This window comes from Lissotriton vulgaris, chromosome 2_1 (assembly GCF_964263255.1).
Source record: "Lissotriton vulgaris chromosome 2_1, aLisVul1.2, whole genome shotgun sequence".
Taxonomy (NCBI): domain Eukaryota; kingdom Metazoa; phylum Chordata; class Amphibia; order Caudata; family Salamandridae; genus Lissotriton; species Lissotriton vulgaris.
Window position 1 is genome coordinate 346,990,471 of NC_141687.1, and position 18,803 is coordinate 347,009,273.

The window sequence follows — 18,803 nt, forward strand, 5'->3', positions numbered from 1 at the left end:
CTGAGGGATGGAAACAGGCGGTGGTGCTCCCCCTCCGAAAGAAATCTCACATTGGTTTTGAGGTGTTGGAAAATCTGAGGCCCATCTCACTCCTACCTTTTCTGTCCAAAGTGGCCGAGAAGGTGGTAAACACCCAAATTATGAAACATGTAGAGGAGGCGGGTTTGCTCCATGATGCGCAGTTCGGTTTCAGACCGCGTCACTCCACTGAGTCCGCCCTTCTCATGGCAACAGAACATCTGAGACAGGGTGTAGACGAGGGGCAGACCATGGCCTTGATCCTGCTTGACCTCAGCGCGGCGTTCGACACTGTAGCACATTCCACCTTGCTACAGTGTCTGAGCAAAGGTGGCATCGCTAGCACCGCGCTGAGGTGGATCCAGGCCTTCCTAACGGGAAGGAGCTTCCAAGTGAGGCAGGGCGACTGCTACTCCAAAGGGGTACCTTTGGGCCAGGGCGTGCCTCAGGGCTCGTCCCTGAGCCCGACCCTTTTTAACTTGTATGTGGCGCCTGTCGCATCTATTGTGGAGAGTCATGGCCTCTGATTGGTATCATATGCTGATGATACGCAACTGGTCATCTCCCTGTCGCACGCGCCCTGTCTTGCTGCGGATGGCTTCCGATCGTGCATGAAAGATCTTGCCGATTGGATGGCCATGAACTGTCTGAAGCTTAACGGCAGCAAGACAGAGGTGCTGGTGGTAGGGAGAGCCCAGTCGGCCTGGTCATCAGCCTGGTGGCCATCCTGTCTTGGATCGATCCCCACCCCTTGTCAGGAGGCAAAAAACCTTGACGTATGGTTCGACGCGGGTCTTACCTTTGGGCTCCAGATCAATCGTGTGGTCGGCGTGTGTTTTGGGGTCCTGAAAAGATTGAGAAAAGTCCTTGACCTACTGCCGTTGGAAGCTCGCCAAACTTTGGTTCATGCTTTGGTGTCCGCAAGGCTGGACTATGCGAACCTGCTGTATTTGGGGGCACCGAGTAAAAGTGTTGGACGCCTCCAGGTGCTGCAGAACGCGGCAGCACGCTTGATCCTTAGGTTGCCCAAAAGGGCGCCCTCGAGGTTGGCCTTGCAAAAATTACACTGGCTGCCAGTGAGGAGCAGAGTCGAGTATAAAGCTCTCTGCACCTGTCATCGGATTTTGAATGGCAGGGCACCTCGACCACTGCAGAGATTGATTGAAGCTTATGAACCTGCCAGAGCGCTCAGATCTGCGGGCGGGGGACTGCTGAGGATCCCCAAGGTGAAGAAAGCTCGCATGGGAGGCAGGTCCTTCAGGCACTTAGCACCAAACCACTGGAATAAACTCCCAGTAGACCTTCGCTTGGAACCAGTAGAAACGAGGTTCTGAGCTAAGCTAAAAGCCTACCTTTACGTTAGATAATTGGCCTGCCTAGCAGCCTCATTCCTCTGTTTTATGCCTTCTCACTGTCAGCGCAGGGACACGCCGGTGCGCGTAACTCAGCGCTCTATAAATGCCCCTATTATTATTATTATTATTATTATTATTATCTAATTGTATATCAATCAGACCCTCCAGGATTTCGCGGTTTGCTGCAAAATCGGCACTTTTGTAAAAATGCAGCGATTTTTACAAAAGTGCCTGCAAAATCGGCACTTTTGTAAAAATGACGCGATGTTTACATAAGTGCCCGCGAAAATGAAGGAGGTAGGGAGTGTGGCCTCATTTGCAGATTATGGCTTGTCAGCAGTGGTGGCTGGTGACAGTGAAATCTAGTGGGGCATAAAGACTGTCCCAAAGTACAAAAATCAAGGGAGCGAGCCCATCTGTCCTATGAAGAAAACAAATAGTTACCTTTTAGGAAAATTGTGAAAAATGGGGGACAAATCTTGCATTTTACACCACATTTTTCTAAAGAAAATGCTGAAAAAGCTCTAGGTGTAAAAGCATAGCTAGCACAGTCTAAGATAGTAGGAAAATGTATACTGATATTTAGTGCATCTACACTGAAAGCTACCCTAAGGCTTCATATTTATGTGGCTGTAAATTAGTGTAAATAATTATCTGAGGGGGTTGTACTGCAGTAGATCACTTCAGAGTACTCTTTGAGAGAACGTTTTTCCAGAGGAGGCAGCAAGATTCAAACCTAACTATTGCTGCATTAATATCCTGATGAGAAATACATTTTTTGTAAACGAACTGCTACTTTCAACTTTGTTTTTCAAGGTCAGGAGCCACCAATAGACCATTTTACAGGACAGTAGTATAATCAGTTTGTACGGGAGAAGCAAGGTTTATACAGAGATCTCTGCAGGAAGCATTCACTCATTGAGCTGTGGTGATGGAATTGGATAGAGGAACCCACAGATTCTGTTGCAAACGAACGCCTGCAGTGTTTGCTTCATCGGACTGACCTACCTTAGTAACTTAGCAATTGCATGGGAGCCGAGAGAGCTTTGCAAGCTTCTACCAGCTGTCTCGCATTTCTGGCAGAGGCTGCCCCCAAAGTGTGCCTCAAGGGCCGGGCAATAACCACCTGGGACCTGCAAATTCTAATTTGAGCCGCAATAGTGGCAAACAAGGGGGTAAGCATCCCACTCCCCCTAGGAAATGGAAAAACGAGCCAAGGTTGGTTCAAAAACACTGGGTCAGTGGGGTTTGAGTAATGTTTGACACCCACCCCATGAGTGGGGGCACCATTGCACCTTGCCTGGGGGTTAACAGTATAAGCTATGGTAATTTTTAATTGCTACCAAATTATTGTTGTTGGTTGCCTTCATGCTATGGGTGCAAGGCTAGTATTCTCATTCATTGCCGGTCTCTCTGCAGTCTGTGACTTTACTTCCCCGTTGGGCACAATATTCATCGGGGAGTACGCACAGCCAAGCATTGGGCCATGTAATCTGCTGGACGGGTGCACGATTCTAATGTTAGGACTGCCTAGCACATATAATCAGTCGCGGCTCGCGGGGGGGGGTCAACTTACCGCATAGCCGATTCGCGCCACCTCTGCTCCCCTTGGTGCCTTCACGAACGGCACTGGAGTGGACTGACAGCCCCTCTCAGCCAATCCTGGCCCTGCCAGCAGCGCTAGGATTGGCTTAGAACTGTCTTTAGACAACAACACTAAATAAGAATTGAGAGGACAGAACACACAGGAAATCCTATTTATATAGAAATATATGTATTTTTATATAGCAAAGATTTAAAAGGAGTACATCCATATGAAACAAATCAGCAATATGTCATGAAGGGATGTAAAATCAAATTAATCAAACAGTTCATGACAAACATCAACTCCAAACACAATCAAAAACCGACAGATCTCCTCAAGAGAATACACGTCACTAAATAACAGTAAATTTCTCTGGAGTTGACGAAAAGGTCGACGTTTCGGTCTTTGTGGCGTCAGTCCGTTAGACCATCATAAGGACAGTTGTTTTTTGCAAAAAAAGACTCTTCTGTGCTTAGTCAAACCAGCATAAGGCATATGCATGGAATATGGAAGCTTGCCTGAACATGAAAAATGTAATCAGGACCGTGATAAAGTCACTGGTACACGGTACAGAAAAAATTGCTGATATTTATAGAAAGCAGCGTTGTGTTTGGAAACGGCATCAGTCGATTTTCCCACGACTGATGCCGTTTCCAAACACAACGCTGCTTTCTATAAATATCAGAAAAATAACATATTGAAGAGCGCTTTGCTATCGCTGCTGGTTTTCTAAACTTCAGTTTTTTCTGTACTGTGTACCAGTGACTTTATCACGGTCCTGACTACATTTTCTGGTTGATTTTTACATGTGTAAAGTGTACCTACGAATGCGGAAAAACCACAACTGTAGTCGAGGTGCCACATTCTCAAGTTCATAGCCTGGAACAGGTTTGAGGAAATTTTTTTTTCTCCCCAAGACCATCCTCAGGACTGCATTGTTCATATGAAAACAAAAAGTACCTATGATGACAGCACTTCGATATACCAGACGGACACGTTCCATCAGAGCTATCAACAATTTGCGACTCGCCCAGATTAAATTTGATGAATCTTGAGCAGGTGCCAGAATGTGAACCTAACCTAACATTGATGTAAATCGATGATACTCAAAGTACTGCCCAGGGGCCGCATGCGGCCCCCTGACCTTTACATGCGGCTCCCTTCTCAACAGCAGCGCTGGGCTGCTGTTTAGTCTACTCAGCACTAACATTAACAAACATGCTAAATAAACGGGCAGGAATTTACTTTAAAGGTTAATAGAAGTTAAACGAAGTAACTAGGATGTCCGGCACCGCTAAACTTCAAAAGCGCCTTCATCTTTAAAGACATCTTGCGGTAAAAGTATGATAAAGTCTTTTCAAAATTCAAAAAGTGCATTTCATTTACATGCAGAACCGGGGAGAGGATGTGGCCTAACGGTTAGGGCGGTCGACTTTGAAGCCAGGAACCGGGTTCGAGCCTCGGCAGAGACACTCAACATCCTGTGATTCTGGGAAAATCACTTAATCTCCCCGTGTCCACCAAAGGATAGTGGTGTGTATCCAGTAGCAAGCGGCTGTTTCTTCGGACTGGCCTTCCGACCTTGGGATCGGCCAGAAACTCTTCATTATCAAGTGAGGCTTCCTGCCTGGGCGTTCCCCTGAGAACCGCTTCAGCTCGTGATTTTTAACTTTTACAGTTTACTGTGTATCTATATATTTACTCATATGGGCTCCGCTCACTCAGTTCTCTGGCATACGGACACCGTTATTTAAACTTCTGGGCACTTACGTGTTTTACGTCTGAAAGAGCCTCTGATAGTTTTGTATGTATTTAGTCGCACTGTGCTGAATAGATTACAAGATACTTTCTCTTCATCAGATTGAGAGCCCGGTTAATTGTTATGAACACATCGAGAGCTATTCGGAAAGCGTCATCGCACATCAAGTTCTGATTAGAACCTCTGTTCTTAGCCTTGAAAAAGTCGTCTCAAGACAAAACACGTGTCGGCTGTTCTTGTTTCTGACTCTGCGGGTCAACACAGAAGAAGACCTAAGAATAAAATTACCTTGGCTACACATACCATTGGATTTGTTTCTGCCTATCTCACTGATGACTCACTGGAGTCTTTTTTTGTAACTTGATTGGGTTGTGCTCTGTCAATTACATTTTTCATTGTGTTTGTATGTGGGCATCTCACATACATATTAACATTGCACAGTGTCTGACATTGAGCACGCTGGAGAATATCCCCCTTCTTTAACTTTAGGGCAAACTTACACAGAGGTGCTGGCTGTAGTGTACCACTGCCACCAAGTGTTCGTAGTGCAGTAAAAGTATGATAAAGTCTTTTCAAAATTCAAAAAGTGTATTTCATTTACATGCAGAACCGGGGAGAGGATGTGGCCTAGCGGTTAGGGCGGTCGACTTTGAAGCCAGGAACTGGGTTCGAATCTCGGCAGGGACACTCAACATCCTGTGATTCTGGGAAAATCACTTAATCTCCCCGTGTCCACCAAAAATGAATTTGTCCGTCTGTAATGCAACTGTTGCTCCTCTAAAGCGCACTGATACCTTCGGGTCGAGTTCGCTCTATATAAAACTCCCCACCCCCCCAGTACATCAGATTATATCAGTGTTTGGAGAAGAATTTTTTTTCAAAGTGACATTTTTCAACATGAATTTAGAAACATTCACGCTTTCCCTCACCCTGACAACAATGCCAATAGTGAAGTAAGAGGTAAATCAGTTGTTTTCTGAACTCTTTAGGTGGCCTGGGTTTCTGTTATACATGAATTTTGTAGTTTATTGAATCAAACACAACATTTTGTAACACATCCTGAAGTCATATGTGATAATGAAGAAAAAGGAGGAAAAGTGAAATAAAACGATTGCCTAGGCTTACACAATTTGAGAGCTAGGATTAATCGCATGCTTTTGGTTTCACATTATGCAATTAAGAATCTTTATGTATATGCTTTGCTTCTCCTACACCCACCTTGCCACAAACCCCCCCTCCCATCGCCCCCTACTCCCCGACCGCCACCCTGGTGGCATCAATGTGGCCCTCAGTCACATCACAGACCAAACTTTGTGGCCCGTGGGAAAATTTGAGTACCCATGATGTAGACCTTTGCCTATCTGGAAGACTGTTAGTTACCAACTTTCCAGAGATTGTGCTTGCAAATCATCATAAGGGTTTTTTATTCCACATTACATATGGTAAGGGCAAGTAATGTAGGGCAGTTCTATTTTTCTGTTATCAGTGCTGTTTTGCACTAGTAAGAATCAGCGGTGTCTACAACAGGCAACGTGTGAATATTGATTTTTGCTGCTCCAAAACAGTGTTTGCATCACTACGAGAAAAGGTGCAAAACAGCATAAACTGAACATTTTTTCCCTACTAAATAGCACCCAGGTGGAAGAACTGTTGTTTAGGCCTCAACAGTGTAAGTTGTGTTTCATTCTTTCTTGGTGAGCAGAGCTGCCCTGGGGCACGCAAAACTTTAGGTTGAACAGTGCAACCATCATTTAATTACCAAAGCTGTCTCACAACGGCCAGTCTATGTGACAGACCTGTAACTTCTGTTCTGCATGCTAGAAGGTAGCAGAGCAATCCCTCAGGCATGAGAGAGGTTGCTCTGCAGGTTTGGATAGCACTGTCTTCTGATTCCTGTGAACTATTCTTCAGGTCAGTAGAGCTGTATCTCTGTTTCTTACTTAGACCGATATATCTTTCAAACCTACAGATTTGGAAGTTTGCTCTGTATCCCTCGGACATTACAGAGCTGTCCCACGGCCTTTGAAATTAGAGGTTTTGTTTCAAAGAGAACCCTTGCATAAAATAGCTGTCCCTCTGAAAAGATGTATGCTGTGTCCTAAAGGCGTTTGACACCCCCAACAACTCTGTACTATTCTTCATGCCTGTTGAACTGTAACTTCTGCAGAGCTATCACCCATACAGCAGAGCTGTCCACCAGGCCCCTGAGCTCTATGTTCTGTTTTGCTGGCGCTGGGCAACAGAGCTATTCCTCAGACTCCGAGTTGTGTTTTGTGTCAGCAGACTTTGTAAAACTCAGCAGCTGATTAGACAGCAGAGTTATGCCCAAACCTTTAGACCTGTATGTTTGCTTCTGCATTATACTGCAGTACTCAGCAGAAAATCAGTGCGGAGTACTGCAGTAAAGTATGATTTGGCATCTCTCAGCCAGCAGACTGAGCCCTCAGGCTTCTAGAGTAGTACAGATCCACATTTCTCTCCAGCAGACGATCCCTCAGGCTTCTAGAGTAGTACAGATCCACATTTCTCTCCAGCAGACGATCCCTCAGGCTTCTAGAGTAGTACAGATCCACATTTCTCTCCAGCAGACGACCCCTCAGGCCTGTATAGGTTCAATGTTGCTTAGTAGGTCCTTGATGTGAGTTTTCTTCCTTTCAGGTGAGCCAACGAGATTTTGAGTCGGAAAAACGTCTGCGCAAGGACTTGAAGAGAACGAAAGCTCTTCTGGCTGATGCACAAATGATGCTGGACCACCTTAAAAATAATGCACCCAGCAAACGCGAGATTGCCCAGCTTAAAAATCAGGTGAGTCAACCTTTCGAGATACGAGTACCCAGAAACAAGGACCTCGGGTACCCTTTTAAGGAAGTCTCTGCATCAAAACGACATGCATATTGATAAATGAGAGTTTTGTAGGTTTCATCTTATAAATATGATTTTCCACTTTCTTATTTTCAGGTAATTCTGATTTTTACATGTATTTATTCATAATAATCTATTTATTTTCTCAATCCAAATGAATGTAATCCAGGTTCACCAAACACTATCACAAATTGTGTTGCCTTTAAGAAATTACATAAATTCCGTCTACAAAAATCTATGATATATCAAATTTACAATACATTTTTGTGCACCAATCCTCTACCTTTATTTTCATGTGTCCTTCATTCAATCACAGTCATACTTGGTTCAAAATCCATTTTCTCTGTTATCATCTGAGCTTGTGTTTGTTCGTCTCATAATGTGATATCTGCACCTTCATGGTCCTCATGCACAACAAAGAAACACTTCCCACTTAGGCTCAAAAGAAAGACAACACTCTTTCAATTACACACTAGTGTGATACCCATGTAGAAAATCACTTCGGTGCCCCTCATAGGGGGTAGTAAGCACTATATAAATGTTGAAATACAGTACAATGCAAATGCCCTCATTCTTTTTAGAATCGTTTTGCATTTGTTATAACAATATCACAAACTGTCATTAGGAAAATATCAAACATTCCTTTTAAAGTAGGCCGCTTGTGAGAAATTGAAAGTTTTAAAGAAGCTGGAGGGTCACCACCTGCGGTATCATAGCTCACTTACTATCCTCCAAAAGAGCAGATAACCTAGATGTAGTTTGGCACAATGGAGCAAATGCCGTCAAGTAGCCCGGCAGGCCCTGAGGCATGTTCCACAGGTGTTGGAGGCATTCACAGAACTACAAGGAAGTACAATGTTTGTTTGTGTGTTTTGTAGATTGCATCCTTGAAGCCAACCTTCGGCTGACATGAGCATTGGCCACCTTCCATTGCTTAATTGATTTTATTTTTACCTTTTGTGAAGTTAGAGGAGTCTGAATTCACCAGCGCTGCTTCCGTCAAGGCCAGAAAGTCCATGGAGGTGGAAATGGAAGACCTGCACCTCCAGATAGATGACATTTCTAAATCCAAAGCAGCGGTAAGAAATCATGCATTGGTGATTCTCCCCGTTCTAAATTGTATCCTCACTGCTGTTTTGAGTTCCAAAGAGCTGATTGATCGACAAAAATCATTAGAAATGTGAAAGCAAAGGCTGTGTGCTCAGTAAATGCTTATCTCGGAAGTGCCTCCGGTAAATACCCACTTGCAACTCCACTACCACAGTCCCCTTTTATGACTGTCTAAAAATAACTGATTTCTGCTCCATTCGTTTATCATCTGTGCTATTTGTTATCTCAAGTTGTTTTGTTTTGTTTGTATTATACATGTCTTATATTTTTGTCTTGTTCTTTGAATGTCAGATAGGTCAAATATCATGCTGTGCTTGGGGTGTATGTACCAAGGCATGCATTGGTGAGCAGAATCTATGTGTCCCATAGGAGCCTTTTTCTCTAGAGATAGTTTGGAAATGTACATTTGTGGACTTTAACTTACTGCTTGTATATTGATGGTGTGCCTCAAAATGTAATTGGCCATTCTGCCAATCTACTGACACTCCTGAACTTTCCTTTTGTTGTAGTACCCAGTATCCACCCACCGATCTCACAGTGTACATTGTTACTAACCTTTCTCTGACAGTCCTTTGATTCCCACCCACACAGCTTTACATGTGCCTGCCGATCCTATTTGAAATCCAGTGCTGCAAAGGCAGCTTTGCCAGTTAGCCTTGGTCATGAATTATGTACACGTGGGTTATTAGTTCTGATTAGATAATGGAACTTTCTTAATTCTGCCTGTGTCTGGTAATGAAAAGTGAGCTACTAGATGGCACCACCCAGCAATCTGTCATGGCTTAAAAAGTATATTTTAATTTGATACCCATGAGAAATTATTACTTCCCCCGCAAAGCGAAAGTCTGTTTCTGTGTGCCCCCCAAATGATTCTCCCTGTACATTGTCAAAGATCTTCCCTCAGACTGTTTTACTGTGACTGCTTGGTCCGTAGCTGTATTGATTTCCTTTGGCTGTGCAACCTTTTCCTGTTACCCTATAGCTGAGGTCAGCTTGCACTCCCTTAGTGGAAATTCATAATTATTGGCACCCCACCTGCTCTTCGGATGCCCTAAGAAAATTAGTCAATCAAGATTTGTAGAGTGCGGCTGCTTCACCCGTGAGGGTCTCAAGGCGTTGTGGAATCATGCTGCCTGTTCTCAAGTTGGTTGCGGTCCTTCCCGAACTGCTGGAGTGATGGTGAGGCTCTGAGGTGCAGGGGAAGGTTGTTCCAGGCCTTAGTCGTCAGGTAGGAGAAGGAGCAGCTTCCACTGTTTGTTCAGCAGATGCGTTGGGTGGCTGATAGGTATAGGGATAGGGATCCGGATCTGGGCTTCCTGGTAGGTTGGTGGAAATTCACTTGTTTGTTGAGGTAAGCTGGTCCTTTGTTGTGTAGTGCCTTGTATACATGGGTGAGCAGCTTGAACTGGCATCTCTTTGCGACGGTTAGCCAGTGGAGTTTCCTGAGATGTGCTTCCATCTCGGGAGGTCAAGCAAGAGTCTGGCTGCTGGCTTCTGTATAGTCTAGACTTTTCTCATGAGTTGGGCTGTGATTCCTACATAGAGGGAATTGCCGTAGTTGAGTCTGCTGGTGACAAGAGCTTGCGTGACTGTTTGCCTGGTGTTGGATGGGAGCCACCTAAAGACCTTTCTGATGGAGGGGGTGAGGAAGCAAGCAGAGGAGATGAGCTGACCTGCTACTTCATGTATAGCTGGCTGTCCAGGATGATGCCAGTGTTCAGTGGGTTTGGGGGTTGGACCCAGCTCTAGGGACCACTATTTGTTGTTCCAGATGGTATCTTTGCCTTTCCCGAAGATGAGTACGTCTGTCTTGTCGGTGCTGAGTTTGAGACAGTTGTTATTCATCCAGGTGGCCACATCTTTCATGCATCTTTGTAATTTCTCAGGGAGAGGGTGAGTTAGGTTTCGTTGGAGTAGGCGATGATGTTGAGTTCCTGACTCTTGACTATGTTGGCCAGTAGTGTCATGTATACATTGAAAGGGTTGAGCTGAGGGATGAGCCTTGAGGTACACTGCAGGTGATGCTCTTAGGGATTGAGGAGCAGGGAGGGAGGATGATCTTCTGCGTTCTTCCTGTGATGTAGGATGCAATCCGCTTGAGAGCTGCACCTTGGATTCCGATCTGGTGGAGTCTGTTGATCAGTGTGTGGGTGGGATACGGTGTTGAAAGCTGCTGAGACGTCGAGGAGGATGAGGGCTACTGTTTCTCTTTGGTCTAGCAGCATTTTGATGTCGTCCGTGGCTGTGACTAGAGCTGTCTCGGTGCTGTGGTTTGCTCTGAAGCCGGATTGGGAGGGGTCGAGAAGGTTGTGGTTCTCCAGATGTCTGGTGAGCTGGATGTTGATAGCTTTCTCAATTACCTTGGCTGGAAGGATAAATGGGTCGGTAGTTCTAGTGTTCTCTTGGGTTCACGGAGGACTTCTTCCCAAGTATGTTCACTTTGGCATGTTTCCATTTCTGGGGGAAGTGGGCAGTGGTGATCGAGGAGTTAGGGACCTTGGTGAGTTCTTTGTTGATGGGTTGATTTCAGAGGTTGAATGTGTGGTGGGGGCATGGGTCTGCTGAGGCTCCAGAGTGGCCAGACCTCATGATGGATGCCATTTCCTTCTTGGTGAGGGTGTTGCATGAGGTTAGATTATGTGGTTGGGTGTCAGTCGGCGTGAGGAGTTTCATGCTGTCCTCGGTGGCGCGTTGGAGTTCAAAGTCTTGGTAGATTGTGTTGATTTTGTTGTGGAAAAAATAAGAGAGGGTGTCGCAGAGAGCTTGCGAGGGTATGATGTTGTTTCTGTTGCCTATGGGTTGGTGAACTCCTTGACTGTTGAAAAATTCCTTGCTGTTGTTGCTGTTAATGCGGCTGGCTAGGGCGGTCTTCTTGGTTTTTTTCAGGAGGTAGTGGTATCAGTTGTGGGCGTCCTTGAAGTATTTTCTGTCCTCTAGGATCTTACTGGTGCAGCATCTTCATCTGTCTGCAGGAGCGTTTCTGGGTTTTCAGTTCTGCTGTGAACCAGTTGGGGTGTCATGTTCATTTCTTGGGGTTGGCAGGTTTCCTCAGTGCGCTTACCGTGATCCAGTTTGTGAAATTGTCAACTGCTTGTTTTGTGTCTTCGGTGGTGGTGGGGATGGGGGAGATGAGGGCGTTGGTCCATCTTTGCCCTGATACCTTTGACCAGCTGCGGCGTGTCTCACTGGCGGTGGAGGCGGGTGTGTTGGGGTGTTCCAGGATGACAAAGTGGACGCAGTGGTGATCAGTCCAGGTGAGCTTCTCAGTGTGGGTGCATTTCACTCTATTGCCGGCTGCGGAGATAGGGTCTAGCGTGTGTCCTGCGGTGTGGGTGAGGTCGGTGACCAGTTGCTTTAGTCCAAGGTTGACCATACTTTCTAGGAGGTCGGCTATTTTGGCGTCGTCTGTGTTCTCTAGGTAAAAGTTCAGGTCTCCTATGAAGATGTACAGATTCGAGTCAGTGGCAATAGGGGCGATGAAGTCTTGGGTGGTGTTGCAGAAAGCAGGGCGGGTCCCGGAGGTCTGTAGGCAAGGGTGCCTCTGATGTTTTTTAGGTTTCGCCTGGCGTAGCACTTTGCAGCAGTGTTCGTGCAGGCAAAATCTTTTGAGAATCAGTATGGGGCTTTGTCCCGCCTCTCTGTTCCATTGGCTAGCTCCATAAATGGAGGCTAGCCATTGGAACAGAGATGCGTCAGTCATTGCCCGAGCAGATTCGTGGGCGTTCCGTCGATTTTTTCGCTCTCCGCCCCTTTGTGAACGTCATTGCGGTGGTTGGCGGTACTTTTTTTTTTTTTTGGCAGCCTTTTATTTTACCATTTGCCCCGCCCACCGCCGTAAGAAGTCGTCCTCTGGTGAGTACTTGTTTCTGGTTTGGAGATCAGAAAATCCTACGAGCGTTAAACTGGGAAATGTAGTTCAATTGAAGTTAATTGAACTAATGTATCCAAATGGGGTAAGGGCCATGTAAAACTTTCTAGTACGTGGAACCCATTTAGTATAAAAAGTGACTGTATAGGAGCGATGAGTCAAATGTTCTATTTTGTAGACAGTTACTGTCGATATGTGGGGCTGGGCTTTCTTTCACATGGGCGTGGTTTCTTTCGGGCTTTTTCCCACTCGCAGTTTGCCCTTGTTTTTGCATCCAGACCTGGCAACACTGGGGGGAAATTACGGGAACAAAATGGCGGCTGTGTGAGGAGCGAAACGGAGAAGGCCGGTGGATACTTGGGCCAGGTCTGCTGGAGGTTGAAAGTAGCGCAGGAGGCCCATTTCTAACATAACGGGTAAAGAGTTTAAGAGCCGAGCTGTAGGTTTGAGGGGCAGGTGAGAGCAGAGCACCGTGCTGGCTGAGGACAGCGGGCGAAAGGAGCACAGGAGGCCGGTATCTAACCCGGCTTGTGATGGCCCAGTATTTCTCTGGTGTTTCAGAGTCGTGGTTGGGCCGCCTACCCTTGTTAAGAGGTCTGAGATTAGCCTTGAATCTCTGTAGCAGAGAAAGAAGCACACAGAGGTGTCTGGTGGTGAGGGTTGGGGGTCTGGCTTTAGGGGCGGGGGAGGGTTCAAAGAGGTGATGGTTTTGCGGGATGATGCTTCCATGGGGTCTGGGTTGTGGAGATCGGGGAGAGTTTGGGGTGGCGGTGGAGACTAGTAGCAATAGTTGGAGAGAGACCGGGGGTACAGGCTGGAGAATGAAGTGTACGTTAGAGAAAGCTGGGGGTCGGTGAGGGAGTTAAATGGATTTCCAGTCGACGGACAGTCCGACTGGCGTGTAGGTGATGTGCAGCTAGATCACAATGTTTGTACGGGTAGTGCCGTGTTACCAATAGAAAAAAAGCATGATCTTGAGAAATGTTAGGTGTTTTCTTGTAGTTGTGTGCGAGTTTTGAAAGGTGGGTTTTGTAAGTTAACTCGCAGGAAGTATAGTTGATGTCTGAAGAGGTATTTGAGGACTTGATCACAGAGGAGGCGCTTGAAGTGCTGGTAGGAGCGGGGTTTTGCTAAAGGGGTATGCGAGGCAACAGAGGAAGGTGGTGTGCTGAGAGGGGCTGTGTGGGATTGGGTTTGCGGCTGTGCATGACATATGCTTTTTGGAACAGATTGCGTTGGGATAACCGGGATGTTGTGTTGGGTTATTGTGAAAGAATGGGCGCTCTGTCGGTGTTGGTCCTAAGGGTTTATCTATGCAGTGTTTTTTTGAAGAGTTGAAATTATAGGTTACGGTGTAGAGAAGGAGGTGTGTGGGGTTTCTTTGACGAACAGTGGGCAGTACTGTGTGGGTGGTTTTCTTGGCGTTTGGCAGGTATACGTTTAGTGTGTTTGCTCTTGGTGACGTTAATAGTGTAGGTGTTATGTGCGGAGGTTGTGAGATGGGAATCAATATATGCTTTCTATAGGCGTTGCCAATTTTTTATGTGGTTTTCTGTGCGGTGTTTTGGGTCTGATATGCAGGCCAGTGTTAATTAGTGAATACGTTTCGGTGTATGTATCGCCCGTGTACTCTTGAAAAGCTTCAAAATCCTCATAAAAAGCTACCTAACTTTTAAAATGATGAATCTAACCAAATCGTTTAATCTCCAGCTTTCCTCTTGTGACCTGTATGGAGAGTGCAGCATTTGGACATATGTAAATTATGTGGTTTATTTATTTGTGTGGAGGGGTCGATGGGAATAACATTATACCGGAATTTTGGAGGAGTGTGATACTGTTGAAGCATTCATATCGGTTCTTTGATCTTGGAGAATTGTTACTTGTATGACAATAGCAGGATGCGTTATGTAAGCTCATATATTGGTCATATAATTGGATTCCATTTTCTAGCATTTGTTTATTCATTTATGTACTTGGTTAAACAATCTCAAGATGATGGTACTGAGAACATCAAGGGCGACTAACCTGCATAACGCCTGAAACGGGGCATGATCACTAGGTCCATTTCTTTTCAAGCAGGAGACTCCTACGCCCTATCTAACTTTCATTTCATAGGTTCTCCTTCCCCCTCAGAACGCATGATCTTGGTACTTTACTTTCTTTCAGTGTCTTTAAAATGGGCTAACAGTTGACACCAATAATTTTCAGTATATTGCAGACAGTTTTATAATTATGCATTACTTTTAAATTTCCGTTTCTTTTAACTGTCGCTTTGTTTTCTGATTCACAAAAGGCCAAAAGTATTAATAAGAAACGATCATCCTGTATTTTAGTTTGCCAATGTGAGACATTTTGAGAGTGCTTAAAGTTGAGTTTGGCATGGTATCTCACTTTAAATAATTCCTACGCCTGCAGCTAGGCTCACATCCTACTCTGTATATGATTGGACCATGCCAGCCTGTAAAGAAGTACAGGGAGACTGGCTGGATATTTAATTGGATAGAGTAACATCATCTGTGTAGACTGTCTCCATAGGATACTTTGTTTTACTCAAGATAATAATACACGTGGCATCTTCATTGGCATTGTAAATGACAATGCCATTTATTTATCTGTTTTCAAAACCAACACATAAATAAAAATGTTGTCATTTACAATGCCAATAGCTCCAACTTTTGCAAAGGCGAAACCGTTGCATTGTAAATGCTTGTTCTGTTTGTTCGGAGTTGGAAGTTGAGGTGCTCCATGCAGGGGCTGTTGTCATCTGTAGTGGTTGAGCATTTGAAGAAAACGGAATAATGAATTGTATTTGCTTGAAGCAGTGAGACAAACATGCAAGTAGAATGGAGAACTTTCCGTTCTGATTTACACCCTGCATCACCAAGAGCATGGCAGCACACATCTACCTGGCCTGCTGTATAGGTCGTACAGTCAGTTCTGTGGCTTGGCGAGTGTTCCAAATCACATTTTGGATATTTTCACCAACTCTAGCCTTGTAGTGAAAGACTCCAGGAATGTTTGGCTACTGTACCCTCAGTGGCTGAGACTTGTCCTTTACCTGCAATTTTGAACCTCGAGCCCCTATACAATGTCTCTCCTCAAGCATTGGTAACGCAGAGATGTACTTGAATACCCACGGATCACGAAGGACACTAGAAAAACTTGACACATACCATGCAATGATGAGATGCAGGCCTGTTTCATTCACTGTCATCCCCTACAGCTAGCTACAAGCTTGGGTAGAGCCAGGGTTGCTGGGTGTGGTGAGAAAACAACCTGGACCTTGATCAGGAGACATAACATAAAAAGTCAACTTAATATTATCGTCGAGACCTTGACTTATTGTGATAAGGAACCAGTAAGCTATATGTACGACCGCTGTGAAAACAGGACTGCCCTTGAATTTAAAATTGAGACCTGTTTTTACCCTCCTGAAATCTAACCTTAAGTTTAAATGGAAGAACCGCCCAGTCAATTATTTTTAATAAAGGACCTGGTTTTGGCACCCTTAGCAATTGGAAATTTAAATCCTAGCCTTCAAATGGGCTGTTCAATATCTCTTCAAATGTGTGGGTATTTCTTTTTAATAAAGTACATATAACCGGAATTTGCTCTATATTTTATACACTAATTGTATTCTAGTACTTAAGGCTAAATACTCAGCACACAGGCCAGTAGAAACACATAGCGTACCTCTCTTGACACTGACGGATGCTTCCCATGGCCTCTAGGAGGGCCTGGGGAAAAGCTTAGCACATGGAACTACAACACTGCTAATCCAGAGTAATCGGTTTAGTACGTGATGTTACTAAGTACTTTATTTCGGCTTTACTTTGATTCTGCACCATAAAACCTCAAACTAGTTAGGTTTTGACTGTACATACACCACCCTAGAGGGAAGCTGTGAGCTTCACCTATAATGAGAAGGCATCACTGGTCTCTCAGTAACTCATGCTACTGATCAGGTGTTTAACCTTGTGGTTTCCAATAAAGGATATCCTGTTCTTTACAAATGTTTGCCTGAGCCCTTGTTTCCCTCTGCTTTGTGCAAGCCCAGATCCAGGTATTCGTATGTGGAGGGAAGGAAGTGCCAGGACATAATTAAATAGGCTCGATTGTGTTAGTACTTATGTAAATACTATCAATAGATAAGAGTCAGGACAATGATTTAAAACAGACCATAAACCCTGTACAGTGTATGAGCTATAGAGGGTCACTGCTCACCGATTCTTGTCCTGACATCTACAGTAGGAATAGATAGACTTTCTTGAAGTAGGCGCCAGGAGTTCCTGTAATGCATCAAGAGTGGAAACACAACATACTCCAGAAGTCTGAGGCTATCACCAAACCCTCAGGGTGACCGTTTGAAATAAGGTAATGAATCAGACTCAAGACTGGGGTTCCTGGTAATTTAGACAGAGAAATCTCTTTTCCACCAGTGAGAGCCGGTCATCACCAGCTTCCTTAGCTGCCTGTCAGTTGCCTCTTCCTCCAGTGTCCCTCCTCTCGCCTGCCTGCTGCTAGGCTGTTCCTACACATGTGATCGAGCCTCTGTAGTCTGCCTTGTCAGCCAACTCTTAGTTTTTATTTCTTTCAGTTTAGTTCAGACCTTTTAGGTTTCAGTTCCTAGGCCATTGCTCACATGCTTGCTGTTTTTCCCTTTTCCCACCACCCACTTCCTGCCTTCAAACATTCACAGGTACTCCACTGCAGATCTTCACAACCTGGGCCCTGGACAACGCAACAATTGTTGCCTCGCATCTCCTTGCTTCACTTCAGGACTGTCCTCCTGCCACCGATGTCTCTTCTCATGCAACCCAGGACCACTCGCCAAAGAATCTATCCGCTGCACAGCTACCAAAGACAACAACACACCGATCATGGAGCACCTGAATTTCCAACTCCACATAGACAAATAAGTACCATCAAGGGTACCATCGCCTACAGACCCCATGGCCCTCACACCACCTTTGCGACGCCATCACAGACTTCATCACAGCCTCTCGCCATAGAATCCAATCCACATTTTCCTCTGAGACTTCAACTTCCACCTGGACGACCTCAAAGACACAAACTCTTCCAGCCTCTTGGAACAAATGGACAGCATTGGCCTCACCCAGTTGGTTATAGACCCCACACACAGAACAGGAAATACACTGGACCCTATCTTTACGACCTGTACTAGAATCAAATAAACCCATACCACGACACTCACCTGGACCAATCACTCCATTGTATACTTCACCATCACAGGAGCACCTTGCAGATTCTCCAATCCTTCCAGCACCTCCTTCTGCATCTGGAGCAAAGTGAGTAAGACCCAATGGACGGACGAACTCAACACCAGCCAGCCCTACCCGCAACCAACCTAGAACAGGCAGTCGAAAACCTCAACACCCGGATCTCCAATGCCACCGACCAAGTTGCTCCTCTCAAACCAGCAAAAACCTGCAGAGCCACCAAACAAGCCAGCTGGTACACCGGAACATAGTACAAGGAAACACAGCTTCAAACTACTGGAGAGAAGGTGGTGCAGAGACGAAACAGACTGTGCCACCTTCAAGTCATCCCTCAACAGATACCACCACTGCCTCAAACCCCCAAAAAAGGACACCCTTGCAGACCCCATCGAGGCTAGCGCCAACCACATCAAGGCACTCTTAACCATAGTTAGAGAGCACTCCTGCCCAACAGCCACCAAGAACATGATCCCTCCATCAAATCACTTCCATAACAAGATATCCACCATCTACAGGAACGTCAAGCCCCAACCTACCAACTCCCTCAGCCTCCTCACTCCAACAGAAGCCTTCCCCGACCAACATTTCACCACATGGGAAGAGATCGCTACACCGGACACCACAGCCATCATGAATTCCATCCACTTGGGAGCACCCAAGGACCGTTGCCCCCACCGCCTCTTCAACCTAGGAAGCAACGAGATCAGCCACCAACTCACCACCATCCTCAACGCATCTATCCTCAAGAAACACTCCACAGACCCCAGTGACCTTGAGAACTACTGCCCCATCTCACTGCTCCCGTTTCCTGCCGAAAGTCCTGGAGGAATGAATGAATGAAAAGGCATTTGTAATGCGCAGCTATGCCCAGTGGGCGTCAAGGCGCCTAAGTCAAATAACAGGCTGTTAGCAGACAGAAACAGAGGTTACTGGTATGCTTTAATAAAAAGCCAAGTTTTCAATGACTTCCTAAAGAGGTCGAGGGAAGGCAGTGACTTGATCTCCA

The 18,803-nt window shown here is 45.5% G+C and overlaps 1 protein-coding gene across 22 annotated transcripts in view; it reads left to right on the forward strand.

The window, feature by feature from the left end:
* Nucleotides 1–18,803, forward strand: part of MYO18A (myosin XVIIIA) — a 778,205-nt gene that overhangs the window by 581,263 nt on the left and 178,139 nt on the right. For all 22 annotated transcript variants that reach the window (XM_086955115.1, XM_086955123.1, XM_086955114.1 and 19 more), the window contains 2 exons: nucleotides 7,376–7,522; nucleotides 8,545–8,658. In XM_086955115.1, the coding sequence (XP_086811241.1) occupies nucleotides 7,376–7,522; nucleotides 8,545–8,658 (261 nt within the window). The remainder of the gene's footprint in view (nucleotides 1–7,375; nucleotides 7,523–8,544; nucleotides 8,659–18,803) is intronic.